Source organism: Malurus melanocephalus, unplaced genomic scaffold (genome assembly GCF_030028575.1).
Source record: "Malurus melanocephalus ecotype Western Australia unplaced genomic scaffold, MMel_1.1 scaffold_258, whole genome shotgun sequence".
Classification (NCBI taxonomy): domain Eukaryota; kingdom Metazoa; phylum Chordata; class Aves; order Passeriformes; family Maluridae; genus Malurus; species Malurus melanocephalus.
The window spans coordinates 107,517-133,464 of record NW_026623490.1 but is presented as its reverse complement, the minus strand read 5'-3'; the positions used below and the strand labels follow the sequence as shown (position 1 = coordinate 133,464).

The following is a 25,948-nucleotide window of genomic DNA, read 5'->3' as shown; positions in this document are numbered from 1 at the left end:
GGGAAGACTTTTTCTCTGTTTCTTATATATCCTTACACCCTAGGAAACATAATTTATTCTGAAAAATAATTTATTCTGAAGAGACTAATGTGGTCTGTATCAGAGCAACCCTAACCCTAACCCTAACCCATTGGTTCCTCCTCCATACCTTAACTTAGCAACTTACAGCATTTCCCCCAGTGGGATATCCTTTGCGGGCAACTTGCTTCAAGCAATGAAATCCAATTACACYTTAACTGAAGACCCTGTTTTTATTAACAAACATGAATACAGCTAAAGAGTAAATKATTTAAAATCCTTAATTGTTCTGTATTACTTTTATCAGTGCTTCCTGAATATACTGCAAGGGACTTTTTTTATTCAGTTTTCTCTTGTGTAATGGTAGACTGCATTAGCACAGGTTTGTTGTGCTAATACATCTACAGCATTAACAACCGACACTAGTTGGCTGCAAAATTCCTCAGAGCTGCAAATACCTTCTTTGATTAATATGAACTTCTCCACCAGGATGGAATCACATTCCTAGGTGTTTTTCTACATAAATAACTCCAACAGGACTGTCACAGATGTCATACATAAAACAAATTTTCTTTCAAACAGCATTAATTAATGCTGAACTGTTCAACATCTTTGGGGCAGTGTGGGCAGTGGGATGGAGTGCACTCTTAGCAATTCTGCTGGTGACACCAAGCTGTGGGGTGTGGTCAGCAGACTGGAAGGAAGGGATGCCACCCAGARGGACCTGGACAGGGTRGAGGATGAGGCAGTGCAAACCTCATGAAGTCCAACAAAGTGAAGTGCAAGGTGCTACACCAGGCTCACGGCAGTTCCAATTGCAGGCACATCCATAGGTTGGGCAGAGAAGTGATGGAGAGCAGCCCTGTGGGAAAAGTCTTGGGGGTGATGGTTGATGRAAACCTCAAACATGAGGWGGCAGTGTGGTCTCACAGCCCAGAATGCCAACAAAATCCTGGGCTGCATCAAAAGGAGCATGGCCAGCAGGTCAGAGGAGGCGATTCTGCCCCTCTSCTCTTGTGTGACCCCACCTGGAGYGCTGTGCACAGTTCTGGTGTCCCCAGCGTAAGAGGGACATGGAACTGTTGGAGCAAGTTGTGCCACAAAGATGACAGGCTGAGAAAGCTGGGGCTCTTTAACCCGGGGAAGGTTGTGTGGAGACTTCACAACAACTTCCAGACTGAACGGGACCTACAGGGAAGCAGCATCAGGATTCCATCAGGAACTCTAGAAGAGGAGAAATGGGTGCAAATTGAAAGAGGGGAAATTTAGATATTAGGAAGGAATTATTTGCTGTGAGGGTGGTGAGGTACTGGGACAGGTTGCCCAGGGAGGTTGTGAATGCCTCATCCTTGGCAGTGTTAGAGTTGGATAAGGTCTTGAGCAAYCTTAGTGGTGTGAGGTGAGGGTTGAGACTTGATGATCTYTAAGGTCCCTTTCAACCCTTAACATTCTATGATGTTATGAATAACCTAGATTGAAACTGGCCTCATAACAATTAATAGAATTATCCTGCATGCCTTGGGGTGTCAGAAACATAACATTAGACTGATATTGTTGGACCATTGTCCTGATTCTTCTCTCATCTGTGCTGTATTAGAAGCAGACAAGATAAGAGAGATGGCTCCTTCTGCCATAGCCAAAAAATGCCTTCCTGATATCCACAAAAATGGCAAAGAACTGCAAAAGCAATCTGTTCCTTCCCTCCTCCTTCCTTCCCCCAAGAAAAAMCCCAATAAAAGCCCGCTGACATAGGCACTGTGTTTATGATGGAACTTACAGCAGAAACATGTTAGTGATGTTATTTTAAATTAGTTTGAATATATACAAACACCAGCCTCGGGAGATAAGGGATGCTTTTCGACAGAGCCGATCTTCAGATAATTGTTGAACTGAATTCCTGCAGCACAAACCCTACATTTATGCTATCACCTGGTGGCACTGTTTTACAGCCTGGAAAATCTCTGTTTTCAGCTCTCAGCCCTGGGAAAGGCACATGGTGCTGCATTTACCCTGGGCTTACACAGGAGTGCAGGAAGGTTTGGGATGGAGGGACCCAATTGAACTAGACACTGGGTTTTGTTTTGGACCTAAAAATACAGCTGCCCTGCCAAAACAGGCATTTGTTGGCTTGGCATTTGGGAAGAACACATAAATAAACCACATCTCAAGGCTGGTGTCAGTATAAATAGTACCAATTTGCACGTAAGTTTCGTATTTCTGATACTTCTGCCATAAGCAACACTAGCAAGCCAACTGAAGARATGGCAGGTTTAGTGGCACAAATACCAGAAGAAAGCTGTTGTATTACTGCATGTGGTATTAAGGGAACTTGTTTCACTGAACAAATGAATATAAAGATCATGTACTATAACTCCAGAAAATAATTGCAAATACTAATAAACTGCAAATACTAATAAACCCAAATCAAACCCACCAAAACCTGCATCTTTTACCTTCCAAAATACACACATAATATAGCAATTTACAGGTAGCTATAACATGAACATTCAAAACTGAAACATCAGTTATGCTAACAAGCAACTGATATCTCTTCAGTGTATGAGGTTAGATACCCCTCTACATAATTTTGCATTCACACATATTATGGTTATTGGTTAGAAAAACACGATCCCACTGAAGCCTCCAACAACTAAAAATAAAATTATATTTAGGTTTTTCCCCTCTATTTTTACATTGTATTCACATGTAAGTCATCCTGACAGTAGGAGAGAGGCAAGTTTCACTGTCTATAAGACAGTGGTACTTAAAACATGCTAAATGTTCCCACCTTTTCCCCCTCACAAAACTGTAGCTGAAGCAAAGTAATTACCAGTATATTAGAAATTAGATTTTCATATTTTTTCTAATAAGATATATTTCCTAGAAATTCACTCCCTGTTCTTTAAAATTAAAAATGTCTTAATATCAAATGTGATCGATAGGAATGTTGTAAGTAGAACAAGAATCTGARAAGCCTGATTTTATTAACAGAACATTGGATTATGGTATGAGACAGGGCTTTTCTGATGTTCTGWATCACTACTTGTGCTTTTCCCAAGCGAATATTTTTGATAGCTCTGCTCCTCCTCATTGCTKGGGCTCCACTCTCATCTGCTTGCACACCTGACCTTGTRCTGCTCTCTTCTTCTATTGGTGCTTCACTGACACTGTATTCTTCATATCTGTGGTGCTGCCACTCCTKGTCTCCAACATCTTTACCTCCRTGATCASRTACCTCTTCCTTTACCCAAGCAGAGTTTAAYAACTCATGGTTTATTCAGAGGAACTATAGATYCCTCAGACAWATTTATTTCARTCCCATGATATCATTGTTCTTTGCTAAGTAACATAGATTGAAGTTGCAACAAAGAATTTTTGTTCCTTCCCAATGTAAGACAGTTTCACTATTCATGTTTAAAAAATAAAATTAAATATCMTTTTATCAAGTTGTCCCTAATTGTCATTTAGCACACTCTCCCCCTGGAAAAATACAAAAATTAAATCATTCAAAATAGCTTGCAGCATCTTGTTCTTAGCAGAGTAGAGAAAAATATTTATTGCTCTGAAGAAGAAATTGGCAAACTATCCAAAAGAAAATGAAGTTATGCCTTTTTGGTCTCTGGTAGATGAAATAAGAAAATCAACTTGATAGTATATATGGCAGTAAAACAGTGAAGGAGATGGAGCTTTTAAAAGACTATCAAATGCAGAAACCTCATTCAATGASCACTGAGACACTGAGTTGCACCCAATCTGCCTTTATTAATGGGGCTTACTGGAGAAAGTGTTTTCTGGAAGGTTATTTATATTCAAGTGTAACAATGACATGCTATTCCCAAGAATATACCATTCCACTTGGATGTATTCTCATTTAAACAGACAATAATTCCCAAACTACTTGTCAGGAAAAAGGAAATTTTCTCTTGGAAGAGTTTCCTGTAGAGTTCAAGGTGAGCCCTTCTCAAATTATCAGTCTTTAGCTCTCAGAGCTTTTTCTTGTGAAGAGTTACAATGCCACCAATAACCCTAGAAGAAGCCAAAGAATCTGTGTAAAGAAGGCCAAACTGCTTGSCTTGGTTTGTTTTCCAGCAAACAATGAATTAGAAATAAGGTTTATATTTTACATCATTTGGTATATTATCTTCTTCTATCTGACAGGTTTGAAATGTATGCATTTAATATTGATTTAAAAAATCACAACAGATCAGTGCAGGTTTAGATCACTGTCAGATAACAAGAGAAAGTTGTTCTACTCTAACTAAAAATACCAAAATCAACTCAACTGTGCATCAGGTGGTTGCAATCCCACAGGAATTCATCTTTTTCTACTGGAGCTGAGTTTGGGCCAAACCACTAGATGAATTTCTGTTAGATGAGAGTCAGCAGTGGTGTCATTCAGCGTTTTCTCAGGGTTCACACTGGTGATGGTTTCTCTCCAAGATCCCAGCAGATTTCAGTGCCTAACTGATGCCAGCGTTAGCAGCTATGTTGGGAAGTCTTGACCTGTGAATAATCAGTGCCTCATGTTTTATTAAAATGAGAGCTTCTTGTTTTTAAATAGAACATGCCATTTAGTTTGCAGACTGCATTCAAGCRAATTTCCCAAACCATAATTTTATTTCCTAGGTCATTTAAGTTTTGTTTGAAAAAATTACTATAGGGAGGAGCTATCTTCTCGGAGATTTATTCAGAGYAAGAACATCAGAAACTTGGCAAACTATCAAAGAGCCAGGCTTTTACATACAAGTGAAAATGAAAAWACTTAATTCAAACTGTAGATAGATGACAAAAGCACCTAATTCCATACCCAAGTGGTCACACAGGTTCCTAAAAAAATGTATGGCAAAAGTCAAAGACAAATGTATGCAAGTCAAAGACTCTAGAACAAATCATGCTTGCCACATTTCCTCTGGCAGAGGAAAGAGACTGTCATTCTATCTCCTACAAATTAAAAGAATAAAAGGATCTCTCAAGCATATTAATTAATGAGATTCATTGGAAACATAGCAGGCTGCTGCCACTATTTAGTTTTCATGAACATATCTGGCCAATTAGTATCTAAATTTATAAAAAGACTTTTTTGTACATGTTGAATATTTTATGCATGTAAAGTCTTTGCATASTGCTATGTGCATACTAATGCTCTGTAATTGTACAACTGAATGCTCACCAGTACAATAACTCCATGATAAAATCCTACTGTTTTTCCTGGTTCAAGATAAAAATCAGGGTTTATCAACAACACTCAGTTCCTATAATGTTTTTGAGGGAAAAAAGCATAACAACAAGCCAGTTTGATAAAATCCAAAAGGAACTTCATAGCAAGATGTCCTGGAGTTGATCCTAACTCAGAAGCTCCGTCTGCTGAAAATTGCATCTCACTCTTATTTATCTAGCAMTATATTTATCTAGCAATATCTAGCAAAGTCATATAATAAATAATCAGAAAACATGAATACAGGAAAGGGTAAAAATTTRTTGAAGAAAAAGAAATCAAATTGCTTGAAACCCAGTACATGATGTGAGATATTTGATCTTAGGTTTCATGATCCCATATATGTGGCATGGAAAGAAATTCACTGGCTTCACCAACTCAGTGTTAACTTCAAAGGGTCAGGAAGTCACTTTCAAAACCGAGGTTACCTGCAGTATTTGTGGTTTGGGCCTTTCCAAAATATCTTTTTCCACCTGCTATCCCTCATGTCTTCAGGGTTTATTGTGGATTTAAAGTAAGTTTAAGGGAACAAGTAAAAAAGATATGAAGACATTTTTCACCATCAATAAAGTTGAGTTTCTGATTAATCCAAAATCATAACTTTCATTATATATATATATATATATATATATATATATATATATACATATATATATATATATATATATGTACATATATGCAGAGAACTGAAACAATGTCTAAAACAGAAATATCATACTCCCCTTGGACCAAGAAAGGTTCCATGATATTTTAAGAACTCTGAAACTTTTTTTCCCCCTTTGATTGGAGAATCAGAAAAATTCAGCTACTTTAAACCTTTTTTTACCTAAAAAAACGCAACAAAACCCCAGTGAACCAAACAATTTTTTATAATCTATTTTAGTGCATTCTTTTAGCCATACAGAATTATCAAGCTGTCTGAAAACATCACACTTGATTTCAGAAWGAATAAAATATGAATGACCACAACAGGTTTTTTTGGTGTGCTAACATTACCTAGAAAATAAGGGATTGTTGTGTTCTATAAACCTCTAGAGACCCCACAACCCCTTTGTACATCCTCATGCACTGGGGAAAAAAGAAGATTTTTCTTTATTTCAAGTCTAAACATCTTATATTTCAGTCTAGATCAGTTGTCTCCCATCATTCTGCCTCACACCACTGCCAAGAGCAGATTCCCAGGTACCTCACTGGCAGCTCCTTGCAGGTAGTGACTGCTGCTCTAAGGAGCCCCTCAATTGTCCCTTCTCCAGCTCCCTCAGTCTTTCCTCACAGGGCCCCTGAGGATCTTGGTGACTGCTGCCTTTTGAGTTTTTGCCTGCCATGAACAGTCCAACCACCCAGGCCATAGTGCCCCAGCATGGACATGGGGTGCTCTGGAAGGTGAAGCCCATCTGAAGTGAAGCTGAACAGCCTATAGTCCCCTGGAAAATCCTCTTGCCCTTTTGGAAAGGGGATCTAGCATTTGCCTTTTCTGAGATGTCATGGACCTCTCATGATCTCAGTGACCTTTCAACAATGAGAGCCTCACAAAGAGCTCAGCAGCTCCTTCAGCATCCTTACTGTGCATTCCACTGGGGCCCACAAACTCCTATGGATCAAGAGTTTTCYCAAAATCACTGACTTAGCCCTTTTCCACTACCAGTAATAATTGTTCACCCAGTACTCTGTCTCCAGATTGGAAAGCCTCAGTCTTACCTGCCTCTACTATCGCTAAATCACTCAGCTGTTTCAGCACTGAWTCAATTTTTTCCTCCTTTGTTCTTTCACTGTTAGGAGGAAGACTCTGCTATTTCCCAGTACTCAAAAGATGGTGCTCAAGGCACACTATGCTAGAAATCATATCCTTTTTTTTCAGTCATTATTCTYTTCTTCTTCAGACCTCCAATGAGAGAGAGACTGAGGGTGATGCAACCTCTGTCAGCTGAGAGCTTATAGGTTAGATGAGTTTTTCTTCCCCCAGAGATTCAAATTTTGGTATTGTTAAGAGTGCACATCATTAGCTGATCTTGCAAAGTTTATTGGCTTGCCTAGAGAACTATGAAAGATTTCACCTTTTTCCTGATGTAAAGCAAGAAAATTAGAAAATCCTGAAATATTTCTTGCCTAAAGTGACTCAGCAGATGATACGATTGCATTCCATATGATTAAAACCAAAACCAGATGCTAAGAAAAGGGAAATACTGAGATGAAAGGGCATTAATGAGCATCACTTTTCTGGTGGATGCTGCCTCTATAGTTCAGAACTCATTCGTATTCAAAGGATATGCAGAGTATCTGCAAAGGACAAAAGAAGGATACAACATTAAAAACTGGTTGTAATGGCTCCAAGTTTGAAATACTAAAAAAGAGAAAAACAACGACATGAAAAAATGCTTGCTTGCTCATCCAGAGTAGCTATGTGATCTGAATCACTAATAAAAGTCTTCAGGAAGGTTGAATGAGTAAGAATTTTGCATAGTTACTGTTGCTATGAGAGACACTTCCCTTATTATCCACACATTCCACAAATTATTTCCCTTTCCTTATCACTCACAAACAGGTAATGAGTGCTGGGAAAATGGCTTCCTCCTCTCAAAGTTTCTGACATCATATTTGAAAGAARGCAGTCAGAATGATGCTTCTCAAAAAGCACTGAGTGATCAATAAAGAAATTGCACTGAATGGGACAGAGTAAAATTCTGTAAATGTGTCCAAACAGCATCTGGATCTTCCAAGACAGAGTTGGCAGATTCATCTCCCATCTGTCCTTCTCTAAAAGGGAGAAGATGCAGCTAAAATTTACAGCACCTACTGCACCAAACTCCAGCACTTATCTAACAGCTAATATACCTGTGTATGTTATGTGCTTTGCTAGTACTAGCAACCAAAAAGCAAAGTAATTTGGGAGCTACTACAAAAAGGAACCACATTCAGTTATGCAGAAGAGTAGGAGAAAATATATTCAATGGCCAAATGATAAGAAGAATGTTACTTGGAAAAAAAGTGGAGCATTCTTTGCAGGAAAACCTCTCTACAATAAATACACCAAATATCAGGCAATGACCTCTAAAAGAATATATATTTCTAGAGAGTCCAAAATAAAATAACACAGAGCAGGAAGGGATTTGCACAATAAAATCAAGAGTACCATAAGCTACAGAGTCTGTCTTTCAAACAAGTTTTAAGCTTATTTTAGAGGAGAAGATAAGAGGCAACCCCCTAAATCTACTTTTAAACAGTGATTACAATAGCTGGTAGTCYCATGGGCTAAACTTCAATTTTCTTATTGTAAATAAGTTTATATTTTCTGGTGGATCAATGTTGTTCTTTTCTGGTTTTGATTCCAATAGCAGACTCATTGTAATGTCTGACCAGCTCTCTCACACCAGCCCTCAAAAACCCCAATATCTCCATCAGGGTGAGAGATCTCTGAGATACAAAATCACCACTTAAACTGATGTTAGTGCCACACAATAATTTCATATTAGCAGATTCTGTGATACCATACAAGTTTAGTAATAAATATGTATGAATTCACATTTAATCAGATAATTCTGACATATTTTAAATTAAGTAATATTTTTATGGAAGAAAACTGGAATATATGCAAACAGAAAGAAAATTAATCTACTGCATATCTAAACAACATGATATTTATTTATGCTGCCAAATCATTGTAACAGTCATGACTTAGACTTGCTGGAAAACATACAGCACAAAGGTTAGGTATAACTATATCCACTTAATAGTAGCTGATCACTTTTCATTTAGTTTTCCCTTTCCTAACAGGAAGAATRGAGTATGATTTATTAATCACTTGAAAAAAAATGTCTTTATCCTCTCGTTTCATAAACACTCATTTATGCACACTGCTTTGTGCATTAGTAATAAKCCTTGTGAAAAGTTCTTACTTATATCTCTATGCATTAAATTCTTTGAAATACCTATCTTCATTTCACAATATATTTTAGAAGCATTAAATTCTTGGTAGTGACTTGGGGGTGCTGGTTGAGAAGGAGCTCAACAGCYCTGGCAATGTGTGCATTGCAGCCCAGAAAGCCAAATTTATCCTGGGCTTCATCACAAGCAGCGTGGCCAGAAAGTCGAGAGAGGTGATTCTGTCACTCTGCACTCTGTGAGACCCCTCCTGGAGTCCTGCTTCCAGCTCTGGGACCAACTGGAGCGAACCCAGAGGAGAGACACCAAAATGGAGCGAACCCAGAGGAGAGACACCAAAATGATCACAGTGCTGGAGCACCTGTCCCATGGAGACAGGCTGGGAGAGTTGGGGCTGTTCCACCTGGAGAAGGAAAGGCTCCAGGAAAATCTTAAAGGTTTCCCAGTACCTTGGGAGGGAGCCTACAGGAAAGGTGGAGAGGGACTTTTGGCAAGGGTATGTAGTTACAAGACAAGGCTTGGAACTAAAATGGTTTGATTTAGATCCTAGAAAGGTTTCTTTACTGTGAGGGTGGTGAGGCACTGGCACAGATYACCCAGAGACGTTGTGGGCACCCCATCCCTGGAAGCRTTCAAGGCCAGGCTGGATGGGGCTTTTAGGAACCTGGTCTAGCAGAAGGTGTCCYTGTCTGTGGCAAGAGGGTTGGAACAAGATGGACTTGAAGGTGATTCTGTGATTCTRTTATTAAATTAATCCCAACTAAATTTAAAGTGACTACCCACTGAAACKTTGTCTCTCACAAACAAGATTAGGAACCCACATGAAAATCAGTCTTTTCCCAGTTATCACTTTRGCATTAGCTACTAGACAATTGTTTTGGAAACTTAGTCAATTAATATGTATTTATTCAGAGTTGCTTATCCCAAAAGCTTAATTTTTCTTCCACACTGAATTTGTATTAGTTAATTCAGAGTACTAATATGGCAAGGTCAAGCTAGCAGAAAATRTTTTCTCTATTAAGAATTCTACTAACCTCATTTGCAAGAGAGTATGAAGAAGGAAAGGGGTTTTGTCTTTTTTTTTTAACAGGTGGAACATAAAATAAATTTTAAAAAAATGAACCACTGTAGGGAAKGGAACTTTGGCAATTAGTATTTCCCAAGCGTCCTCCTGCTGCCTATTATGTACACTTACACATACCCATGCATTCTGCCTAAACTACTAAGTGTGTGTAGTTGTAGCAGCAATACTTCCACTGATGAGAGATTGTACCAACAAAAGATGTCTCCTGAGGCAGTTGATGGCTGTCTTCTGAATGAAAGGAGCTGTGCTAGCAGGAGCCTGAACAGCAACATTTGCATTAAGGCAAATTTATCAGAAGATACAATAAAAATAAAAATTGCAGAACTCCTCATCTCCTCACCAAAACTGTACTGTAACGTTTTCTGTCTGAATTACTGTCCCTTTCTATAATTTCTTTTGTCTGATAAAGAAAATATTTTTATGCCACTATCTTATTTTTAAATAATGTTTACTCTATACTAGTGCTGCAGTTTTATTTTGATGGCAAAGCCAACAAAAGAGGGTCTTTTACAGCTACAAAACCAGGTTTGTTAGGTGGAGAGTCCACTGGGTACATCCTCTTAGAGGTATCTAAGCACTATACACTACGCTTTCAAAGCTGAGTATACACCTCAAATGCATGTCTCAATATATTAATAAAACATTTACTATCTCATTCTCCTGAATAAATTGCTAAAAATATATCCTGAGGCATCRTACTATGAAGTATAGTCCTATAACCCTCCAGCTGTGTCCTACAAGCAACACAGCAGTGATGCAGCCACCAAAGAGTTGTTGTAGCTCTTGTAGTTGGRCAGGGCATTATGCTGATCCAGCCTTACTGCTTTGAATTTAGGTTATTYGTGTCTTTCTCCATTGCATAATATYCCAGCCCCCTTTTCAGAATTCTGAAGACACAAGCACCTTCTTTTTCTCTTTTGAGTGAGGTGCTCAACAAAAAGCACTTCAGAAATAAGTGGCCTAAATTTTTATGTGCCTGAAGCATCTAAAAGTTCTAATTTTAGGTTTTTATTTTTAAGTATCTTGGGTGCTGTTTCTAGAGTTCTCAAAAAAACTTCATCCAACCCACCATGCAGACTGTTTTTCCTACACTCATCTTATTAATCTAGAGGTTCCCACTCAATTTCTTCACACCAGTTCAGCACTGGAGGTGCTGGAGCCTTCCTGCCTGCTGAGCCCACCATATGGAAGAACTATTTCTCCCCCTCACTGACTTTCCATTTCTTATTTCATTTCAACCAAGCACACAACTTGTTCCCCATTACCTATTCCTATCAGCTCTTCTCTTTCTTAACTATTTATYCTCCCACTTTTAAAAAATGCAACTAGACTCACTAAGTTTGGAAAGCACCTGAAATGGAATCTGTGGGAAAGATGGAATGCAAAATAAATAACTTGTTTRTAGCTATCTAAAGTAGGAGCAGTGCTGATGAAATTTTTAAATCTCTTGGAATTACCAGATATTCCTTCCTCATTACACAATCAGTTTTGAAAGATCTGGGTAAATCTGTGCACAAAAACTTAAAAATATTCTGATGATATTCTGAGCCTTTAGGATCACAGTCTCTTAGACAATTGCCTGTGTCTATTCACAGAAGCTGCAAGCACACACAAGCTGCTACAATTTCTTCTGCAAAGCATATGTGTGCAAGGTAATTGCTCTTGTCTCTGGATCTGYAAAGAAGAGTGTGATTTATATAAAGATCTCCAAAAGACTGCCTGCCAAATCCACATATTTTTAAAATACCACATATTTTTAAAATAACTTTGATTTTTTTCCTTACACATTCCATTAACTGATAAAGTAAAACTGGTTACTCATTTCTTTATACATAATTGTAAGTTGCATGGCTATTTAATAAAATAGGCATGCATTAACAAATCCAGTTGGGCCTTGAAGTCAAGCTTTAATTTAATAGGCAATGTGATGCTGAGAGTTCCATTTTAAAGCACAGACTATATATATGCACAAATCTAAATATAGATGTGATGCTTTTTTAATATATTTGAACTCACTTCTCATATCTATGAAGTACAGATCATGATAATTACTTAAAATAAATACTTAAGAATTTAAGTAATTATCATGATCTGTAAACTTAAGGAGAAAGAGAGTAACACGAAACACATTTGGCACTTGGTTGGTCAAGCTCAATTACTCACTGCCATAAACACTGTCATTTGTCAATTTGTTCTGAGGTTAATGTAACAGAATACTAATTCTAAAATAAAATAAAAAAGCAAGGTGTGAGCATTAATTTTCTAAGATATTTTCTTAATCCATTTACTTGATCTTGAACACAGGTTGCTTTTAGTAGAACAAGATGAAAACAAGGGCAAAAYGAGGTAAACCTCTGTGTAATTGTATTAAGTCACCAACAGATCTAATGTACTTGTTTATGCTGTATAACAGACAATCATAACCAAAACATCAGGGGAATCTGATATTTTTCTGTTTTAGGGTGTGGGTCCATTACAGGTGTGTCAGTACATTCATCCTCATAAAGCAACAAATGATTTGATTTGAACTATTAGAAAATATTTTTGAGACAAATTACAGAAAAATTCTTTCAGGTCAAGAAGGTGATAGAGGTCATAAATTAACATATGCTCTGATAAGATAATTATTCTTCCTCTCAGGTTATCAGAGCCWCAGACTCAATGTCAGAACAACTCAGCCAGTACAGTAAACATGWTCATATGGTATCAGTACTGTGCTGTCCAAGATTAAACCCTTCATTTGCTCAGTAACCAGGAACTTGTGCCATCTAACATTTGTGAAGATACAGAGAAATTCCTGTCTCTTTAATTTGCCTTTAATTTGCTTTTTTCAGCAAAAGTCAAACACAATGCAGTATGCAGTAACACTTGCTCTAGCAACTTCATCTTTGTGATTCAGACAAGTCACACAGCCAAGGCTGTGCATATAAGAACTGGAAACCAACAMATCTCCCATACTGGGTCAGTCCAGATGGCTCTGGACTCTCCCAATACTCTGTAAAAGGATAATGGAAGATGATATTTGAGAAAAGGATTTTGTAAAGATTCCCGAAAGAAACTGCAGCGAGTCAAMTTTAACAAGTAGATWAACACAAACCTTAATTTGTAGTTCCATATGCAGACTGTTTTGGGTGCTCACAGAACATTGTTCAGCTATAGTCAATTTGCCAATCATATGTTTTAATRMTGAGTTAGGTTAGGAACTTATTTTGATGATTATTCTACTCATTAATACTCTTATGAAACCCACCCCRCATTCCATATCCTGCTTCATGTACAAAGCAATCTTGGCTTATCTTTGATAACACTTTAAAATCATTTGGAGATGAGAAAAAAACCACCATAGAGCAAAATTTTGTGGCATCAAAAAATGCAAATACATACAATCCCTCACCACTTAAAATACAGACTTTGTTACTAAAATGGGTAGATTGCTAGTGAAGTTTCCTTSTTTAAAAGCAACATAACTTACAATGACAGCCACCTTCAAGGGATCAGACATAACACAGTGAAATATGTCTAAGGAAACACATTTTTCTTTACCTTTTACACAAGTTAAAGACACATTAATAGCTCCCTTGGAGCACAAGAAACAATCACATTATACTGAAATAACTCATCAGCTCACAAACTATTGCCAAGCAATAGGGCAAGAGACAGGCAGAAACTGATGCACAGAAGTTTCACCTGAACATATGGAAGAACTTCTTTACTGYGCAGTGACCATGCACCAGAACAGRTTGCCCAGAGAGGCTGTGGAATATTTCTCAATAGCGATACTCAAGAACTGTCTGGACACAATCCTGCRCCATGTGCTCTGGGCTGACCCTGCTTGAGCAGGGAGATCAGACCAGATGACCCACTGTGGTCCCTTCCAACTTTGCCAAAAGGAGCCAGGCACAACCTCAAAATTATTTATAGGGAAGCAAGCTGCAAAACATCTTCCAGGGTGCCTAAAATGGTTTCATAAGACTTGCAGAGATGCTGACATCCCAAATGAAGATCCAGAAAAGCAAAATACTCAGAGAAAGATACCAATAAGCCTCCTAAATAATACTTCATACTCAGTGTGCCTGCTCCCTCTTCAAACTGGAAATCCTTTCTAACCAAGAGCCTTCTAAACAATCTCTGACAAAATTCGAATGCAATCCATTGTAAGAATTACATTCTCCCTAAAGCATTCCTTTCAAAATTGCTTTTATGCTTTCTTCAATACTTCTTCTTATGGAATAAAAAAAAAAAAAAAAAAAAGGGAGAAAGAATTCAGATAAATAAAGCAGGTTAATTCTTTAGAGCAATTAGACATCAGCATTAAGACATGATAACATTGCTCACTGCAAGCATTTGTAAACTTAGTAGCCAGCTACAATTAAGCAAAAGAAATAAACCACAATAATAATAAATAAACCACAAACAACCAGTAAGACCCTGCTGTTGTAACAAGTGTGCTTGATTTTTTTTTTCTGTGAAAGGGAACTCACCAATGGTGTAATATCTCTTCAAATCGCTCCTCCGTGGGTTGCGCCTTTGGGTGTTTGTGGTGTTGTTGTGCTCCTCCTCGGACGCCTCTGTCTGCRGGGAAGGTGAGGGTTTGCTGGGCTGAGGGCTCTGAGCCTCTGCTGCCACCGGGTTGCATCCTGGCCCACTAATATCCACCGACTGGGACTTCTTCTTTAATCTGATGGCAATTTAAGACAGCAAAATATTATTAATCATCATTTTATACCTAGATTATGTACAGAATACCAGTGATATTCTATCATACGTTGTACAATAATTCATCCCTGTCACAGTAGAACATAGAACAGCAGTGATAAATTAGGCCTTGCATTAACCTTTCAGGTTCTGCTAGATCAGTTACAGCATTTCCATCTCCCATGTAGCTGCAAATGGTAAACTGCCCTCGGAACAGCCTCCTGAGCTGCTTGAAGGATCAGTTCCCAAYCTATTTCCAAGACAAGCTGCCCACCATTACCCTACCATCAAGTTGCCTGGCCTAAGTTTCCCAAGGTGAGGGGAGTAAAAAGAAATTAAATARTTTGCATGAAGTCACTGAAAGCCTCGACAGAAAAGAACTGACACAGGATCTGAATCCAGGTGTAGCTCTACAACTGCATTTCCCATTCCGCAACACTTTCAACACATTGTTTCTCAAGAATTCCACTAACCCCTGGTACCATTTTTGCATTGCAATTGCAGTGGACAAAGGAAAAGAAATTCTCTGTTCTGCAGAACAAATCAGTGTTAYTCAACTCCTTACTGGCATTCAGATACCATATGAATTATTAACCACTATTCTCTGAGCCTGATCACCAMCTAGATTTTAACCCCTCTAGCTGCCCACAYATYCAGACAYAAYATCACAACTTGYGAAWAAATATATTCYGRGAGATATTKTCTGAAGTCTTTTTAAAGTCAAGGSAAATTATATTATCACTCTCYACTCTTCCTCAGATCTAATTTTATCAAAGTTCTGGATGGAAAGACTTAACTAACTCTCAAATCTTACATTGCAGTGGGATGAGCACACCCTCATCACTGATTCACCATAGTTCTGGCATCTCCAMTATCTCTAGCACCAAAAAATAGAGGTTATTATGCTACTACACTTACTGAATAGTGACAAATCACCTGTTGCAATGAAGTTCACTACAGACACATTTGGTTCTGTCAATACTTTTCTTAAGTTAAGTCTCTATAAAYGTATATATTTGACTACATGATTTGATCCTGGGAATAAAAGAGGTTTATGGCATTGCAGTGAGATATTGATTTGAGATGAAGGGATCATAACAATACTGAAATTTTGAAGGAAATGAAGTAAAATGATGAAGTTCTGTAATGCTAGAGGATTATTTTCTAGGCTAACAATTTAATGCTAAGCAGACCCCTCTTAAGTCTGCACTTGCTTATCTCTCAAACATTTTCCCCATGCATTGGTTGCAATTAAACAGCATGGACTACTGGACTGAGAATGGAATCTGCTAGTTTAAGATATTAACTGATTAAATGTTGTCATATTCATAACTGCTCTGAGTGAGCTGGACAATAGGTCATGATCAACCTCTGGAAGTTACATTTATGTACCAACCTGTATGTAGAATTTTATGAATATGAATGAAACTATGAGGGCAAAATGACTATACTGATACAGTGTATGAGACCAGGGAAAGGGCTAGCAGTTAGAAAATAGGCAGCTAGAAATTAAAACTCTCTATGTCATTCAACAAGAAAGACTTGTTGAAGACTTTCACTGTAACCTTTTCCTAGACTTGTCCAGGGTGTCTTGCATTTGAAGGAATGGTTCTCAGTGCCAGTGATTCTGCACAAACAGTTCAGGTTGACAGGGACATTTATCCTTCCTACTTATAAGAAAGGCTGTACTGCATCATCCAGACAAGTACCTCCAACAACTCTATCAATGGATATCCTTCCAGCTTCCAGCAGACTCTGGTTTATGGGTTTTCTGAGTTATATGCTGCACCTTTGGAGTTATATTTCTTGGTTTATMCTTAATTACTCCAGAACTCATTTAAATTTCTGAGGTAGGCAGCATCCCACTTTGATGGGCTTCTTGTTTAACTCTGCACTGTGTTCATACAGTAAGTCCAGCAGCTCATTTTAATGACTTACAAGAGTGACATTATGAGAAACAATAAACAACTACTGCTCCACTTAAACCAGCTACTTACATTTTCTCTTGGTGTTCAAAGTGCCCTACAGATATGGGAAGAACTTGTCACTGTGATGAAGCTATCTTTACTTGGAGGGTCTTGGTCAATGCACYGGAATATGGAGTCAGTGGAGATGCTTGGGATAAACTAACAGCACCATGAGCACTGACACATATAAGAATCAAGAATGGGTAGGGCATCATCTCTGAGTAAACACTGTGTGAGAAGRAAAGAAAGCTCTTTTGCTTGAAATGGTGCTCCTGAAACTGAGTCATTGTTTTGAACACTTCTAGCTTTAAGCCTACAGCTGGTCAAACATATTTRCCTAAAATGAAGGCTGGAATATTTCTCTGAATCATTAACAGTGAARTGGTGTTCCATCGTACTGTTGTTATGTTACACTGTTGAATATGCCCTCTTTTAGATGAGAGAAAAAGTCTTTATAATTCCTTACCACTAGAAATCTTTGAAGATTTAAAGGATGGCTTTTAAGAAGAAAATCACCAGCTTTCAAGAGTAATGCTCTACSTCAGACCACAGCTTTCACTGTGATTGCAGGTCTTGCCTCTGTGTTGTGCAAAATAGCTCTGGGCAAAGAAGCTACAAAGTGTTTAACACCTTTCCATAATCCTGAGGCTTCAAGATCAATAAGTGTACATATGTCCTGCATTACGCATGTCTATGTTCTGCCCCAGAGGAAGACAGCAGGTGAGCTGAAATAAATTTTACAAATTGAAAAATAGTGTTATGATTTATACTCTCAGCTSTGTTATGAACACATTCTTCACCACCAAGGCTGTCTGAAGGACAGTCCAATTAATAAAGCTGTCTGGAAGTAGCTAATAAAATAGCTTGCTGCACTGTGGGGAACACCAGATTGTTGTTACAAATATACTGTCTATTCTTCTAGCATTACACAGGAATAAAGGGATAATACCTGTCATCTGAGCAGTAAAATTTTCACATGGCCTTTTTCAAGTGACTTATGATTAATAAAAGACTAGAAATGCCTGTAGCAAATTAATGTCAAAAAAGTTATCTATTCTTGCAATTGAGAATAATTTAAAAGTAAGACTTCCAAAGCAATAAGTACCAAAATTAAAAAACAGGAGCATGACAGCCAAGGAAGTCCATGTAATATTGTCAAACTGTTCTTGAGAGACCATGGTGACAGTGCTTTTGCTGGCAGGAAAGACAGAAAGATACAGGGTCTGAATTAATCCAGACTGCAATAACAGGGTCAGCTGAGTAGGACACAGGTTCAAGCAAGGACACAATTTTATGAGAATGACTTGACAAAAGTCAAGCAGCTTTCTCTAATGCATCTTCCTTCAGCCCACCTRAACAGTATATTGATAAAGCCTTGTTTAGCAAATATTTTGAAAAAGTACTGCAGTCTTTGAACTGTGTTTTCCCTAGACCACCATGTCTTGAAGAGAATGAATTCTCCGTAGGCCTGACCCTTCTCCAACACCCTGCTTTATTACTAGTTTTGTGTAGCACTTGGATTTAGGTGGTGGTTTTTTTTAAAAATATATTACAGCTGCACAGTTGAGCTGAAATGATTCATTCTTTGTCAAAAAGGAATCCAAACATGAAATGCCTTGGGATCACAATTCCTCATTCTTGGTTTTGTTTCAGCTTGTCTGCTTGTAGAAAAAGAAATACAAAATGTAAGAAATACTGTGGAAAAACTTTTTTTATCTTTCATTCTATGCATTTCGTAGCAGCCTTCCCCTACCTTTTCAACAATGGGCAACACAGGTCCTACAATATTGTCTGGTGTGACACAAAAACGCTGACAGCCAGAGAGCGACGGCTTCACAGACAGCACTGCACTGCTCAGGCTGGGAAATGTTTATCTGACAGCAAGGGCAAACTCTGAACTTGACTGAGTTCTCAAGTAGAAGGGGCAAAAATTTCCTTTTCTGTGGTTTTCCTTAAACCATAGGAACTCTAGGGGAAAGAAGACCATGGAAACACAAAAAAGGGTATCTGAAGCCTTTGGGAGGTGCAGAACCCTGAGCTGGTTACTGCTGATGTYTTCTGGCTATTGGCAGCTTCTGTGAAATGTGGTTGTGCTCTCATTGGGATRTTAGAAGAGACAGGCACGTTCCTAGCAAAAGTGGCTTGTTCAGAGGAGAGGCTAAAATGGAATAACTCTGAAGGACCAACTGTTGGCAAGTAATCAAAATATCACATCCTAGGGCCAGAGCTGGGGCTATTCAGCTGCTGGTGACTGGGTCTGCAGATGCCAGGTTTGCTTGGACAGCTGAGCAGCATCTCAGTTTGACACAAATGTTCAAACATACATTTGATGCRCTTTTTTTGTGAAGTTCAATTGCACTATTGCTAATAAGCCATTATACGTTTTCTCTGTTTCTATTTCACTGTATTTTCCTAGGACAGATGCTGCTCATCCCAGCAACTCCAGCTGTCCAAGGCAGATTTGGTACCTCTAATCTACTGAACAGAGGTGCAAAGGCCAAATCTGCCTCTCAGCACCCTCTGTTCACTATTCAGAGAGCATTTGCTCATTCAGCTAATCCAGGAGGAATSTGCACCTCCAAGCTGTGTGACAGGACATCCCTCTAGGTAGATACACTTTATTTCTCTATCCATCCTCTGCATCCAACTGCAAGGTTTTCTACTTGGAAACCTCCTGACAGATGCTTTTACCTCCTCTCGCCCAGCTGGAATCCTCAGCTTCCCAGTAGCACTTCCCAAGAATGGGTCACCTTGAACACTTCCTTATCAGTTCCCTCAAAAATAAAACGTCATCAGGTGTTTGGTAGGCTATACATATAGGAAGTCCTGGGACTAGTGAGTTCCCTGGGAACTCTGCTATAGAATTTATGAGCATTAGTATATCAGTATATCATTCCTTGAACCTATTCCATTCCTAACAAAATCCATGTGCTTTTTTTTTTTTTTTTTTCTTTAACATGTTATAATTTCAAACTTGCATTGTAAAGCAGGATGGAAAAAAAAAGGTGCTAAAGACAGCTTCAAAGTACCTAAAACATCATGGCTGGCAATCCAGTCTGAAACAAGGGAAGAAAGAAAGAAGCATTTAAACCATTTATGGCAGAAATAAACAACCATAAGAAGCATCTCAGGAACTGGGAATCTGCACAATTAAGTCTTTGTGAATTTCTAAGTAAAAATCCCTTATTGCAACAAAGATTTGGAGGAAAGCCTAGTTCGTTCTTATCTACCAAATACAAAAAAACCTTCTCTGTGCCCCTTGTGACTATCACAGATTTTACTACACARTTAATAGGAGAAGGAAAACCTTTCATTGGAACAGCAATGTTTACTCTTCAGAGATGCATTTAGTATTCCTGAATATTTAGAAGAGCTGGTTATGAATGTGATTTCTTTGTAGCAAGAAATGTRGTTCAAACTTACGTCGACAGCCAGGATTTATCTGATTTGAGGAAAAAAAAGGTAAACTATTTTAAGCACTGCAATGGTCTGACAAACACAGGAGGAAGCCTAACCCCCTGACATCTGCACAGGCAGCTCCCCAAGATATTTTATTCTCTTATGGACACACTGGTTGTACCACCCAGCCACCACAGATATCTGCATTTGCACATGGCTGGGGCATTTTTGGCTCTTTGGCAATTTGAAAGGATCAAGTAAAATGCTTGTGGTTTGCTTTCAGGCTCCATTTACCACCTGAGGCTACCTCTGCGAGCCTGCAGCGTGAGGCAATGCCACAGGGCTGCTCGAAAACCTTTTGTTTAATGCTCTAGAAAATCTCCTGGTTATGGCTCTGGCCATCCCCTCCAGGGATAGATAAGATAGCAACATGAGACTGGTACAGGCAAAGATCACCTGCAATGATGGTGAGTTGGCTCCTCATGGCACAAGACGGAACAGACCATGGGGAGGAACTGCCAGCAGGGAGTCAGCCCAGGGATCTCCACAGCCACCAGCAATCAGAAAGGGAGTGGCAAATGGGTTTACATGGATGGAAATTTCAGAAGAACCAAATGAAGGCAAGCAACATGTTGGGAGCAAACACAGYTAAGTACTTCTTTGAATGGTTTATATAATTGCATGAGAGAAATAATTGYACATCACAGGAGTATCCCTTGGTACAGAAAAGAAAGATGCGAGTCASGCAGAAAGCATCCATTAGGGGTTGAGAAGCATGCAGGTACTTCAGCAAACAAATTCCTTGAGCCAGGGATTGCTGGAAGGTGGAGGTTTTTCACAGGGAAAGAGCCACTCAATGCATGCTCCATCTTTTGTAATATCACTAATTATCCACYACTAATTACTGCAGGAACCGAGTGCAACATACTTGCAATTCAAATCTGAATTGGCCATTATGAATTGCAGAGGAAAAAAAACAAACACCACAAAGCAAACTGGAATAYAGGACGGCACTAAATCATGGTCTCACAGAAAACAAACAAAAACCTGCAGAAAAGCCCTTCAGTCTGTTACTGAATGCGTTGATCATGCAGCAGAGTTTCCAGAAAATGCGAGCRGTATACGAGATTGTTTGACGGCACAAAGCAAACACGAGATGATCTTCACACGGTGGCGATATGAAAGGATTAGGAATGAATTCACACCCACAYAGCCCAAAAAGCAATTCAAAGTGGCAGGTATGTATTAACAATGCAACATTGAGCCCAGCTTCAGGAAAGAAAACATTGCAGGCATGAGAGCTATGTGCAAAAAATATAGARGCATTTCAACATCGTATTTTGCTTTATACTCTCACCATTTTGTATTTGAATGAGTAAGTATACAAAACACCCATCTTTTTTTCCTTTATACACATTACCAAAAACTACCATGCAAAGACACAACAATTTTTAATCAGAGTAYCAGAAAATAAACCAAAACCACCCTCTCTCCACCTCCTAGTCATCCTTATGGACGTGGTCACAGCACATGCAGGAAAATTGCCACCGTGCCTCACTCTATAACAAAGGGCAGTGTCAAACCAGAAGTTTTGACCAGGTTTCAGGGAAATTATGAATAGTATCCACATAAWTGAAAAACAGCATTTTTTGCTTTGTGGAACAGGCAACCCACACCCTTTTAACAAGATTTATAGAGAACACTGAAGCTTCGTGGGTTTCAAGGGCACATCACAGAATAAAGACTTACAAAAATGAACACAAACCTTGTGATTATTCCTGGGAGCATGACAGCACTGCTACAGGTAAACCCTTGGAGGATCATTTACAGAAGACATATAGATTGGTTGCTGCCAGGTTACATCCATGAACTCCAAGCGGGAGAATCCAGAATCCACTTGTGGTTTAAGTGTGACAAGGCATTCTCACTGCCTGGGAGAGAAGCGTTAGTGAGTCCGCGGGCAAAGGAGTCAAAGCACTCTACACACCACTCAYGGGCATGGAGATGTGCATTCCAGGAGGATGAGGTGTGACAGGAATAGGGAGGAAGGTGATGATGATGATGGAGAGGAAAACTGCAGCGATCACGCTAAATACATTGTGCAACTCAAATAGTCATAGCATATACAATTCACTCTTCTTTTCCTGCCTAAGCTTGTGTAAGGATTAACAGCTCAAGATCATATGGCTTCTCCATGRCTGTATAATATTTTACAGCTGCTTTACACGGTGGAAATAATATGCTCTGCTACTAAGGTTTGTGTTTTGTCAGGGATGAGAATTTCTTGATCTGTTCTTTCAAAATTTTGAGAGGGTGGGTTGCAATGCTGTACTATTTGCTGACAGATATCTTGATTCTGGACATGTTTTAGAAGAGATGTGTAAAGTAAATTACTATTTTGAATCTCACTATTTTGYTAATAGCTGCTATACTGTTATTTAAATAACTCCCACTAGTTCCATTTTCACAAAAGCTCTTCCAGTGCATTATGCAAATCTACTTCAGTACAATTTTCATGGGTCTTGAAATTTCCAGCTCTGTCATATTCRGCACAGAAAAATTTTGCATAATGGTTTAAAAGTGATAATGATTTCTATTTCATTCTTATTTGTGTCATTAATGCTGCAGCATTATATCTATTGCAGCCTTATTTATAAAGATGGATTCAAACTGTCCAGACTATTTTAAGTTTGTATCTCCAAGGAAAGTCTTTACTCCACCTGATTAGAAGTTTCTTAAATAGCTTTACTACAGGCTATGCAACCAGCACCCAGATCCTATTCCCCTGAAAATTAATATGAGATTTTCACACGTTCTGTACTATGGAGACCACATTCTACATCACCATCTTCTCTCCCATACCCTGAATTCAGAGTTTGCAAAGGCCAGCATGTCCAGTGGTCTGGGAGCTACGTGGTGCACCCTTTGATACACAGAATATCTCACTTACAGTGAAGCCATACAAACTTGTAGAATTTTTCCATGTAATTAACTTTGTCATAGTATCAATTATTTTCTGTGCTAACTGCAAGTAATTTATACATCAACAAAGCTGTTTTACCCATGGCCTTTAATTTAGGCAATTGCATTTACATTTCTGATTCCAACCCTACGCTTGACTGTTTTCTGAGTTGTTTACAAGTCAGCTGCAATATCCCCGGGCACTTAATGTTCCCGAGATTGCTACACTATTTGCAATCATAACATGCATACATTTATGTAGTCAAATTTGGAAGCAAAAGGGCCTTTTAACTTCTCAAAGAGATGACAGAGCAGGTGGAAAAGTTACAATGCTCTTACAGCACCACAAATTTGTGTGTTCTAGTTCCACCATCTCAACGAATAATTCATCAGCACAGCAGGCAACCACAGCTCAGGTTCAAATAACAGGCTGTGGATATGCTTGTCACAAGATATGGAAACACAAATCTGCACCTTCTTCTGCCTCACCCAGTAAATCACGCAACTTGAAACAACTTAAAGACTTCTTCTGAAACATAAAACTAATTTATACATCAGTGTTATCTCTAGTCCATGAGATATGGATGGGATAAAAAATTCTGATCTCATCATGAAAATTCAGCAAAAAGATATTTTGTGAAAGGAGATTTGATAATRAAGCACCAGTGAATGAGATCCAGCCAGCAACATCTGAGCCCAGGCAGATCCAACAGCCCAGAGGCTGCAGTGCCTCCAGGCAAGTGGGGATCTTTTGGTCTGGGCTTCCTCCTGCGCTGGGCACCCTGTGCTGTGTCCTGGCAGCCTCTGCCTTTTTATATGGGGCAGCTGGAACRCCAGCCCTGGGGCCAGAGGTGCAGCCAGCCAGAGAGCCCTCGGTGGGAGCATTAAAAATGCTGCAGAGTGTAAAGACCATGCTCTGTGACCTGAGGAGAGATCACAGGCTGAGGAGTGGGATCGGTCCAGGGCAGCAGAAGCACAGAWCTCACTGAAATCATCCAAACTCTGCTCATGCTCCTTTCCAAACAGAACACCCTCTTCCTTGAGCCATAGGATTTACCCGCATACTGAGACTGAAGTGCACTTTGGGCAGTCTCTTTGAGGAGGCTAAAACATCTAGCAATTCTCCCAGCTAGGAACATAAACTGGTTCTCAGAGTGTTTTGCAGGATATAATTATATCAGGTYGATCTCTGTGGAGACATCTAACTTGTCAAAGGCAAGTTAGAGACTAGGCAAAATGAGAAATCTTTCATCGTCATTGTCAAAGATGAATTGAAYTTTTGCCTTCCAAATTATGCATAATTCAAGTATTTTGAATAAAGAGTATCATTTTAGCATTTTAGTGAAATGTGCTGAAAACATATAGAGAGTATAAAATGAACTTTACATTGATTGGCTTTTTTGAATATTTGATCAATACGCCACATCCTCCATTGAAAAAAATGTTAATTCAAGCTCCATTTTCTTGAGGGAGTTTCACTGGGTTCTGGCCACACAGGTTTAAAATTCTYGTCCTGTTCTTTTGGCACTTCTTACCCATAAATCACCTTAGCCTATACTAGATGGGAAATAAAGATCTTCAAAGATACAGGACTATTTTATACTCAAACAAGACAAAATTATCCTCCTACCCTTCTGTCAGGAGACCCTCCTCCTCTAAGCATTGAGCTCTGACTAAATCCATCTTTCTCTTTTCACCCAGCGTCTTTAACATGGCCAAGCAGCTACTGGCTCCTCCTCCAGAGCTCCCAGAATGGTCCAGAGGGGTGAGTGGGGTTCCCAGCCCATCCTCTGTTCATTCAGACACTGCAGCTGCACAGCAGATAAAGATCCAKAGCCCTGGGAGGGTCCCACCAGACGCAAACAGAAAATTGGAAGTCTGTTATTTGCACCTATCAGGAAAATGCTGTCTTGAGCATATATGTTTTCATTCCTCATCATCCCAAGAAGTAAACAATGCCCATTGAGAAGCTGACTAATAACAGGTTGTACTGAGAATCTATATATAAAGGAAAAACATACTTCAGAACAGATAGGTTGTGAAATAGTGCTTACTTATTTGAAAACAAATGGAAAACMCACACAACTATTTTGTTTCTCAGTTTTGTGGGAGTAGGAGGAACATTTTCAACAACTTTTTACATTGTGTTCACAAGAGTGTAAAGGTTGTAAAGACATTTCTTTATGTCCTCACCCTCCAGGCACAGCCCACAATGATGATCCAGCCCCTTGGCTGCAGAAGGGACCGGGCACCAGGGGAAGGAAACTCTGCTGGACTGAGCAGAGGGAGCCACGGGAGACACAGGAGCTGCAGGAGTGGGAGCCAGGGTATGAGCATCCCCCAGAGACAGTGAAGTGGCTCAAGCAAGCACAGACCCGTGCTTGCATTGCATGTGCAAAGATCAAAGCATATCACTGGCTGCCAGAAGCCACTGAAGATACAGTTGGATGATTTCTACCGTTTTAAAATTCCTGTCTTCAATAAAGTGCTACGACCATTTGGATTTTTCCCATATATTGAAAATAAGGCACATCTAGAGAACAGAAAATGTTGCCACCACCAGATTTCCTGCTGGGAGGCTGTGTCTTGCACAGTGCCAGGGCTGTGGCTGCTGGGGGTGGCACAGGTGTCCCTGTGGCCTGAGCTTCAAGCAGGAAGGGTGGGCATTCCACTTAGAGCTGACACAGGAAAAATAAATATGTACTCCACTACTTATATAACACAGATTTA

The 25,948-nt window shown here is 39.1% G+C and overlaps 1 protein-coding gene across 4 annotated transcripts in view; it reads right to left on the bottom strand.

Moving 5' to 3' along the window:
• Positions 1-25,948, bottom strand: part of OXR1 (oxidation resistance 1) — a 214,938-nt gene that overhangs the window by 112,655 nt on the left and 76,335 nt on the right. For 2 of the 4 annotated variants that reach the window (XM_057375783.1, XM_057375785.1), the window contains exons 1-2: positions 22,023-22,060; positions 14,678-14,874 (exon numbers count right to left, since the gene is read on the bottom strand). In XM_057375783.1, coding sequence (XP_057231766.1) covers positions 14,678-14,874; positions 22,023-22,045 — 220 coding nt within the window. In that variant the 5' untranslated portion in view covers positions 22,046-22,060. Of the gene's footprint in view, positions 1-14,677; positions 14,875-22,022; positions 22,097-25,948 lie in introns of those variants that run through there. The other 2 variants (XM_057375780.1, XM_057375782.1) reach the window with 2 other exon arrangements.